The sequence below is a fragment of the Mesoplodon densirostris genome, chromosome 16, assembly GCF_025265405.1.
Source record: "Mesoplodon densirostris isolate mMesDen1 chromosome 16, mMesDen1 primary haplotype, whole genome shotgun sequence".
NCBI classification, from domain to species: Eukaryota; Metazoa; Chordata; class Mammalia; order Artiodactyla; family Ziphiidae; genus Mesoplodon; species Mesoplodon densirostris.
In genome coordinates this window covers 27,648,897-27,659,320 of record NC_082676.1, presented here as the reverse complement: position 1 = coordinate 27,659,320, position 10,424 = coordinate 27,648,897, and the positions used below count along the sequence as shown (strand labels likewise).

General features: G+C 39.4%; 1 protein-coding gene across 1 annotated transcript; it reads right to left on the bottom strand.

The window, feature by feature from the left end:
• Positions 1-6,777: 6,777 nt before the first annotated feature.
• Positions 6,778-8,949, bottom strand: DEFB129 (defensin beta 129). The gene is given in 4 exon segments (XM_060079328.1): positions 6,778-6,996; positions 6,998-7,195; positions 7,197-7,225; positions 8,892-8,949. Coding segments are annotated over 4 exon segments (504 nt in total).
• Positions 8,950-10,424: the final 1,475 nt, after the last annotated feature.

The following is a 10,424-nucleotide window of genomic DNA, read 5'->3' as shown; positions in this document are numbered from 1 at the left end:
CTCTAGAGCCAAGGTGATCTTACCATTAGCATCAAATGGTACTTTTGTCATAATTATGCGTTAGTTTCTTCAACTGTGCTCAAAAGTTCAAAAGCTAAGAAAAGGTTTCTTTCCCCAGAGTCAAGACAGGGAGCAGCATCCAACAGTATCAATGGCTCCTGGTCATGCAGTTCTTAAGCGGTTTGTTTTCACCTAGTAGAGACTATTGTGCACTCTCATTATCTTGTCTTAAATTTTTTCCATAATTTGGATCCACAGGAAGCTTGATAATCTTATCATTTCACAGAATAACACACACGTCCACAGGGTGGGCACCAGACCTGATGAAGAGAAAGTAGGTGATACTCTAGTTACCTGCTGGATATAAGCCAAAAGATGCAGCAAAAACTCCATGAAAATGATGGAGCCTTCCATTTTAGCAGAGTTGCTGTAGATCCATAGTCCAGGGCCCAAAGAGAAAGACAATCTGCTCCTCCTGCACGCTTACATGCTAGCTAGCTCAGCCTTTCAGATTTTTTTTTTTTTTTTTTTTTTGGTATGCAGGTCTCTCACTGTTGTGGCCTCTCCCGTTGCGGAGCACAGGCTCCAGATGCGCAGGCTCCGGACGCGCAGGCTCAGCGGCCATGGCTCACGGGCCCAGCCGCTCCGTGGCACGTGGGATTTGCCCAGACCGGGGAACGAACCCATGTCTCCTGCATCGGCAGGCGGACTCTCAACCACTGCGCCACCAGGGAAGCCCAGCCTTTTTGAAGTTTTGAGGCATGTTGAGAGTGTTCTCTGGCCTCTGTCTTCAAGATTTTACTGGGGCCAAGAGCAGGCAAAAGCTTTCCAGCTGGTCCAGGCTGCAGTGCAACTAATTTTTCACTTGGTATCCATCCCTATCACTTCCACCAATTAAAAAAAAATTCCAGCTATTGAATTAGTCACTTTCCTCCATTCATGACCCGGAATCATTGTATTGTATGTCTTTCTTCTTCTTATTTTTTACTCAGAGCTATAATAGCTCTGGGTCTATTGAATCCATTGCTCCTAACCTATGTATAGTATTCTAAAGTGTGTATCTATATAATCTTACGGATCCACTACCCCAGAATGGCTACCCAGAGTGCCTTAGAATGCCTGCCAATAGCAATAATGCTGTAACTAACAACATAGTACAGTACATGTTCTCTTAGGACTTGCATAAGAATATCTTTGGGATATATTGAGGAGTAGAATCCTTGGATCATGAGATCAGTGTATAATAAATTTGAATAAGTAGTAGCAGTTTGTTCTCTAGAGGAACTGTCCATACTTCTAAAAGCAGTATTTGAAGATTCCCATATTCCAACATCTCCCCTAACGTGTGCCGTTACCCAGTTTTCTAATTTTACCAATCCCATTGTTGGTTTAATTTGCTTTTCTCTCAATACCAGTTAATTTAAACATCTCTTCATGTGCTTTGTTGACTGTAGAGTCAACACAATCCCTATCGAAATTTGAACAGGATTTTTTTTTTTTTTTTTAGAAATTGACAAACTGATCTTATCATTTATATAACAAGGCAAAAAATAATCAACACAATTTTGAAAAAAGAACAAAGTGGGAGGACTTTAACTTTCTGACTTCAAAACTTACAATAAAGTGACAGTCATCAAGATACTCTTAACACAATGGGAATAGAATGCAACTCCCTTAATCTGATAAAGACACTCCATCGACAAGCTAAAACCACACAGTCTAAGTGTTCCCTCCTCCCCAACAAAATCATTCCTAAAGTAATTCTTCCCCTAAAATATGTCTTATCCTGTCCTGTTCTTTCAATTTATTTCTTCTATCATCACTAAAAATCACTCATGTGGATCTCTAGAGAGACAAAGACTGACAGGAAGTTATCACTCCAATTTGATAAATCCCAAAGTTGATGATGACATGGACCACAGATCTGGATAGCAAATCACAGGAGCTTAGAGGAAGTCCTTTAAGGACCACTCACCAACTTACTCTCCCTCCTCCCAAATTAAAACAAAATAAAGCTGAAAATGTCAAAGCTGTTCTCTTTCTCAGAACAGGAGTTTACTTAGAGGGCTCATCACTGCAAAGAAGGAAACTACTACTCACTGGGAAAGGCTGTTGTGTGTGAAAGTCAAGAGGAGTCTGGCTGGACCCGTGAGGGTAGTTCAGGGTGCTACATGTGGTTGCTAACATTGGAGGGCTTGATGGCAACTTTGGGTGCTTCATCAGAGACAGTTCTGGGTTTAGGCCCATGGAGTTACCCTGAAAAGAAACATTTCTAATGTTGGGCAGCAACAAATTACTCTTGGGCCCTGTTCTTCTTTCCAGGGATTGTTGGATGCTGAGGGGCTCCCTGGTTAGGCTCATCCTCTCTCTCCCATGCTTTGCTTTTTCTTACTCCGATGTTTTTCTTACCCCAGCTAAGCTTCTTGGGGTCACATCCAGATGGGCAGCCAAGATCAGGAGAGAAAGCTTCATGATGGAGCGGCACTCAGAGGGGCTGGACTCATGTACCTTTGGACTCTCACTTCAGCATTCATATTTCTTCAGAGCTCAGGAGATCCATGGTTGATGGAGGTACTGACTTACTTTGGAGTCTGGAGCAGTCAGCTGTGAACCCTGTGTGAGGTGGTCCTTTATAGCACACTGGAGAAGTCTCAAGAGACAAAGCCTCTTGCATCCTTGGACTGAGAGGTCCTGAAGGGTGTAAACGATGTCTTTTCCACTTTAACTGTCAGCCCAGCTTGGCATTGGTAGGCACACTCAAGCCTGGGGGAAAGAGAAAACAGTGTGGGTTTAAGAAGGGGCCCCAGGCTACTTCTTCCCCATGCAAATTGGGATGGTCACGGTGGCCTTTGCTGGAGGGTCAGATGCACTCCACCAAGGGACCAATTAATAAACAAGGCACTGAAAGTGGATGGAAGAGAACAACTTCCCATGTGAAAGAAATTCATGCCCAAGAGAACAAGTTTCAGAGACCCAGGGATGGAAGGAAATGCTAAGTACTACCCTACATAGTGTCACATGCATTATCTTATAACAACAACTCATGTGAACTTGGGTCTGCAATAAACCTAAAATATAGGACAAATTAAAGGACCTGCTTTGTTTTACATCATAATGTATTAATTTATTTTTCTTTTTTTCCTTTTTTGCGGTACGCAGGCCTCTCACTGTTGTGGCCTCTCCTGCTGTGGAGTACAGGCTCCAGACGTGCAGGCTCAGCGGCCATGGCTCACGGGCCCAGCCGCTCCGCGGCATGTGGGATCTTCCTGGACCGGGGCACGAACCTGTGTCCTCTGCATTGGCAGGTGGACTCTCAACTACTGTGCCACCAGGGTAGCCCAGCTTTTTAGTTTTGATGAAGTCCCATTTGTTTATTTTTGTTTTTGTTTCCCTTGCCTGAGGAGAAATATCCAAAAAAATATTGCAAAGGCCAATGTCAAAGAGCATACTACCTATGTTTTCTTCTAGGAGTTTTATGGTTTCAAGTCTTACATTTAAGTCTTTAATCCATTTTGTGTTTATTTTTGTAAATGGTGTGAGAAGGTAGTCAGTTTGATTCTTTAGCATGTAGCTCTCTAGTTTTCCCAGCACCACTTATTGAAGAGGTTGTCTTTTCCCCCATTGCATATTCTTGCCCCCTTTGTCATTCATTAATTGACCATAATAGCATGGGTTTATTCCTGGTTTATTGATGACTGTAGCTTTTTAGTATAATTTGAAATCAGGGAGCATGACACCTCCAGATTTGTTCTTCTTTCTCAAGATTGTTTTGGTTATTTGAGATATTTTGTGTTTCCATACAAATTTTAGAATTATTTGCTGTAGTTCTGTGAAAAATGCCATTGGAATTTTGATAAGGATTGCAATGAACTTGTAGATTGCCTTGAATTAACAATATTATTTATTCTAGTCCATTAGCAAGACATATCTTTCCATTTGTTCATGTCATCTTCAATTTATTTCATCAATGTCTTCTTCTTATTATTATTTTGAGTACAGGTTTTTTTTACCTACTTGGTTAGATTTATTCCTAGGTATTTTATTCTTTCTGACGCAATTGTAATTGGGATTTTCCCCCTAAATTTCTCTTTCTGATAGTTTTATTTGTATATAGAAATGCAACAGATTTCTGTATTATATTAATTTTGTATCTTGAAACTTTACTGAATTCAGTGATTAGCTCTAGTAGTTTTCTGGTGGTCTCTAGGATTTTCTATGTATAGTATCATGTCATTTGCAAACAGTGACAGTTTTACTTCTTCCTTTCCAATTTGGATTCCTTTTATTTATTTTTCCTATCTGATTGCTGTACCTAGGACTTCCAATACTATGTTGAATAAAGTGGCAAGAGTGGGCATCCTTGTCTTATTCCTGATCATAGGGAAAAGGCTTTCAACTTTTCACTGTTGAGTATGATGTTAGCTGTAGGTTAGTCCCCTACTATGATTGTGTTACTGTCAATTTCCCCTTTTATGGCTGTTAGCATCTACCTTATATATTGAAGTGCTCCTATGTTGGGTGCATAAATATTTACAATTATTATATCTTCTTGGATTGATCCCTTGATCATTATGTAGTGTCCTTCTTTGTCTCTGGTAATAGTCTTTATTTTAAAGCCTATTTTGTCTGATATGAGAATTGCTACTCCAGCTTTCTTTTGATTTCCATTTGCATGGAATATCTTTTTCCATCCCTTCACTTTCTGTATGTGTCCCTAGGTCTGAAGTGGGTCTCTTGTAGACAGCGTATATATATATGGGTCTTATTTTTGTATCCATTCAGCCAGTGTGTGTCTTGGTTGGAGCAATTAATCCATTTACATTTAAGGTAATTATTGATATGTGTGATCTTATTACCATTTTCTTAATTGTTTTGGGTTTGTCATTGTAGGTCTTTTTCTTCTCTTGTGTTTCCTGCCTAGAGAAGTTCCTTTAGCATTTGTTGTAAAGCTGGTTTGGTGGTGCTGAATTCTCTTAGCTTTTTCTTGTCTGTAATGGTTTTAATTTCTCCATCGAATCTGAATGAGATCCTTGCTGGGTAGAGTAATCTTGATTGTAAGTTTTTCCTATAAAAGTGAAAACATCACTTTAAATATGTCCTGCCACTCCCTTCTGGTTTGCAGAGTTTCTGCTGAAAGATCAGCTGTTAACCTTATGGGGATTCCTTTGTATGTTATTTGTTGTTTTCCCCTTGCTGCTTTTAATATTTTTCTTTGTATTTAATTTTTGATAGTTTGATTAATATGTGTCTTGGAGTGTTTCTCCTTGGATTTATCCTGTATGGGGCTCTCTGCATTTCCTGCACTTGATTGACTATTTCCTTTTCCATGTTAGGGAAGTTTTCAAGTATAATCTTTTCAAATATTTTCTCAAACCATTTCTTTTTCTCTTCTTCTTGGACCCCTATAATTCGAATGTTGGTGTATTTAATGTTGTTCCAGAGGTCTCTGAGACTGTCCTCAATTCTTTTCATTCTTTTTTCTTTATTCTGCTCTGTGGTAGTTATTTCCACTATTTTGTCTTCTAGGTCACTTATCTGTTCTTCTGCCTCAGTTATTCTGTTATTGATTCCTTCTAGAGAATTTTTAATTTCATTTATTGTGTTGTTTATCATCATTTCTTTGCTCTTTTGTTCTTCCAGGTCCTTGTTAATCATCTCTTGTATTTTCTCCATTCTATTTGCAAGATTTTAGATCATCTTTACTGTCGTTACTCTGAATTTTTCAGGTAGACTGTCTATTTCCTCTTCATTTGTTTGGTCTGGTGGGTTTTTATCTTGCTCCTTCATCTGCTGCATACTTCTCTGTCTTCTCATTTTGCTTAACTTACTGTGTTTGGGGTCTCCTTTTCACAGGCTGCGGGTTTGTAGTTCCCATTGTTTTTGGTGCCTGCCCCCAGTGGGTAAGGTTGGCTTGTGTAGGCCCCCTGGTTGAGGAGACTTGTGCCTGTGTTCTGGTGGGTAGGGCTGGATCTTGTGTTTCTGGTGGGCAGGACTGCGTCTGGTGGGACAATACTTTTTTAAAGCATTTAAAAATGCTTTTTAGCTTTTCAGACCCTATTTTTACATTTTTAATGTGGCTACTAGAAAATTAAAAGTTACCTACATGATTTGCATCTGTGGTCTGTATCCTGTATCTATTGAAAGCACTGTTCTACTTATTTCCTGTTGTCCCACTGGGAATCATGTTGAAAATGCCTTGGCTCAGAGATAGAAGTCATATATCTTCTCCTTTACCTCTCTTCTTTCCTCTCATTCCCCCATATTTTTATCTTAAGTGGGCTCATGAATTTAGGTTATGTTCTTCTGTGGAGAAGGTAGACTTGCTCTCCCCACATTCTATTTTGCATATGGTTCTTTCTGTGGGAAAAAATCTATGAAAAAAGAAAGTATGTCTGCTGTTTTCATTCCTGTTGCCCCAAGAAAAGCACATAATATGAGAACCATAAATCTTCATTACAGAGGCTTATTTTGGGCCATCCATGGGCCAAATTCAATGTTGTAGTCAGCATTCCTCGTGCTTGCTTTCTCCTGGGCATGTAAACTAAAATTCTATCTCTTTCTAGCTCTATCTCCTCTGTGAGGCTCCTGAGAGAATGATAACATTATGTAAACTGTGGGTGCTTAAACAGTGTTTATTGAATGACTGATGATAAAGGAAACAGTTCTATGTCTCAGTTTATAGACAGCAAAGATAAAGAGGAACTTGGTGTTTTAAAGGAAAGACCCACATCCCTGCTTATCTGCTTCCTCCAGGTCCAGTAATGTTGTCAGCAGTGTCTATGGTGGTGGTGCTGGTGGTGGGGAGTGAGTGGCTGAATCTCTTCTTTTTTTGGTGTCACTCTTGGTAGAAGTAGCAGTGTGTATTATCTTTCCTGAGATCATGGGGTTGGTGGTGGCAGACTTCACAGTGGTGGCATTTGGGATGACGCTGGTGTTGATGTTGGCAAAAGGGTTGACACTTTTGAATTTGGGCAGAAGAGCTAAAATATGATTTTTTTGTTTGCATCACAACACTAAAATTCTTGGTACTTTTTAGCACTTCCTGAGAGTCCTCTTCAAGTGTGTGGAGCATTTCATTTTGTATGTAGCTTTTTATCAGTCGAAACACTTTTGGTCCAATACAACATTTTTTCTTTTTGCATTTATCTACCTCTTTTTCATCCATGGCGCAGTGGTCTTTGCATCTCCCAAAACCCCATTACACATCTTCCTAAGCCAAAGTATTCTGCACAAAGAAAAGAGAAAACCAAAGTGCTAAGGTTAATAACTAGATATGATGTTAAAATTGCTGGAGTGAGAGGAATCGAGGCAGAGGGAGTTTGTTAATGCTAAATTTTAAGTACAGTGGTTAGGGATGTTGGTGGAGGCAACTGGCAGGCCAAGAGAGTCTTTGTACATCTCTGAAATCCAAAATAAATCTCTAGTCTCCCTTCATTGAATAACTTAAAAAATCTAAAGAAGAAAAGGGAATGCAATGATTTGCTTCAGGGTAAGATTTTAGACTTCTAATCATAGACACTTGTAGAATATCGCTCTCTCTCCCCATGATCCTAGGAAATACCAACAAGAGTAAAATCTATCATAAAACTAATTCAAGAAAGAATTTCAAAAGAGAATCAATAGGACTTTGTGAAGTTCTGGGTTCTTGCCAAACTCAGTGGTCCATGACCTCACTCTCCTTGACAATCGCTTGACCTGTGGTTCATGGGGCATGGTGTTCTATCATTTTCAGCCTCTCTGGACACTATGTCCCTCAGCGGTCTTATTTATTATCATAGCCTTAACCTCATCTCTATGAAGATAACCCCCACATTGTTATCTTTATCTCTGAATTCCCTGCTTAGAGTAGTACCTCATCTTCATCTGCTGGATGAATTTTCCATCCCATTGTTCCATCTATTTCACTTTTCCAAATCAAGAAGCTTCTCCCTCACTCAACAATTCAACTGATTTTCTATAAAGCACAAGAGATTTATGTAGCACCTAATGTTCACATACATTTCAATATTGTTTCTCACTGAAGACAACATTGTAAAATTCTTGTATTTTAAGCAGCTACACTGATTAACCCTACTATCTTATGTGGCATTTCAGGCTCAAATTTGACTTTACCCAAGATGACACAGCCTTACTGGCTTATATTATAGCCCTTATATTATAGTCCCAAGATAAAAAAAAAATAGAAACATCTTTGACTCTTTTTCTTTCCCTTCCTAGACCCATTGCCAATTTAATATCTGGATGATTCTTGTATTTTGAAACAAGTCTCAATGTTTCTATCTTCTTTTCAAAAAACAGTGGCCAATCCTCTGATTCAGCTTTTTGCCATGATGTGTTCCTAGATACTCCTATGGGTAATTTGGGGATTTCTAATAAAACAAAGGCTGAGAAAAGGAATGAAATTCTATAAAAATCTGAAAAATTTGAGATGGAGAACATAGACCTGTTTACTGGATCCTGAGAGGAGATTTTCTCAGTGTAAGGGTAAGGACTTCCTCCTTATTATACCAAGGTACAAACTGATAGGAACCTTTACTTCAAGAGATGGTTTAAATTAGAAAAAGAGCAAAAATGAGGTAGACTTGGCATGAGTCCCTGATGACAACTATTAGAGGGCAGGAAGGCAGTTGTATATGCTGGACAATTTCTGAGTACACAAACAACACCCTACTTTCTCTGTAGCTTCCTGTGTTTCCCCATCAGACACAGTCTGGGGTTGGAGCCTATGGGGATATGTGGGGGATGGTGTATGACTGATGTAATACATAAACTTTTCAGCCATATCTTGGACTTCTCATTTTTTTAGCGTCTCTTTGGGTTCCCATTATCATGGACAGCCAAATCCCTGCTTCCTCAAACCCCTCCCTCTTAAACCTAGGATTTCACATTACCTGTGTTCACCTGGTACTGTAGCATGAGGCTGGCAAAGATAGGAAAAAGGAGCTTCATGGCTGGGTGCCAGAGAGGAAGCCTTGGATCTGGGTTCATGTTCTTGAGTTCCAGCCTTTATTGGCATCTTCATGGCCTTAGGCTATGAGCAGTAAAGTGCAGCCAAATCTCACAGCAATTGTGTTTTCTGATTCTGTTTGAGAATAGCCTTTCCTGAACACCTCATGCAACAAATTTCCTGTTCTTGATCCTGGTGGGGGGAAATATAAGACACATAAGATATGAAAGAAAATCCAAACCCTTTACACCTCTCCTTCTTAAAGTTTATTCAGGGCAAGAGTAATACATCTGCTTCACTATTTGTGAGACTAGTTTTGCCTAAGGCATTTAGTGTATGAGATACCGAAGAGCAGAACTTGTTATAACCATAGATGACTGGAGGATAGAGACTGTCTTTTTTGTACTCTTGTTTCCAATGGCCAGTATGGGTACTGAATCAACATAAGAACTCAATATATGTTTGTTGAATGAGTTTGTGGGAGGCAGTTCTTGGCATAACTCTAACTTCTTAAAAAAATGAGATATAGGGCTTCCCTGGTGGCGCAGTGTTTGAGAGTCTGCCTGCCGATGCAGGGGACATGGGTTCGTGCCCCGGTCCGGGAAGATCCCACATGCCATGGAGCAGCTGGGCCTGTGAGCCATGGCCGCTGAGCCTGCGCGTCCGGAGCCTGTGCTCCGCAGCGGGAGAGGCCACAACAGTGAGAGGTCCGTGTACCACAAAAAAACAAACAAAAAAAACAAACAAAAAAAAGAAATATAATTAACATATAACATTATATAACATTATATTAATTTCAAGTGTATATCATAAGGATTCAATATTAGTATATATCCTCAGAAGTGGAATTGCTGGATTATATGGTAGTTCTATTTTTATTTTTTTGAGGAACCTCTGTATTATTTGTATAGTGACTGAACCAATTTACATTCCTACCAACAGTGTACACAGGTTCCCTTTTCTCCTCACCTTTTACATCCTTGCCAACACCTAGCTCATCTTCTTGATGACAGACATTCTAACAGGTGTGAGGTCATATCTCATCATGGTTTTGATTAGCATTTTCCTGGTGATTAGTGATGTTGTACATCTTTTTATGTACCTGTTGGCCATCTGTATGTCTTCTTTGGAAAAATGTCTATTCAGATCCTCTGTCCATTTTTGAATTGATTTTTTTTTGCTAGTGCATTGTATGAGTTCTTTATATGTTGATAATTCAGATATTAACCTCTTATCAGATATATGATTTGCAAACATTTTCTCCCATTTAGTAGGTTGTCTTTTCATTTTGTTGATGATATTCTTTGCTGTGCAGAAGTGTTTTAGTTTGTTGTACTCCCACCTGTTTATTTTTGCTTTTGTTAACTTTGCTTTTGGTGTCAAATCTAAAAAAATCATCGCCAAGACTGATATTAAGGAGCTTACTGCCTATATTTTCTTCATGGAGTTTGATGGTTTTAGGTTTTAAATTCAGGTC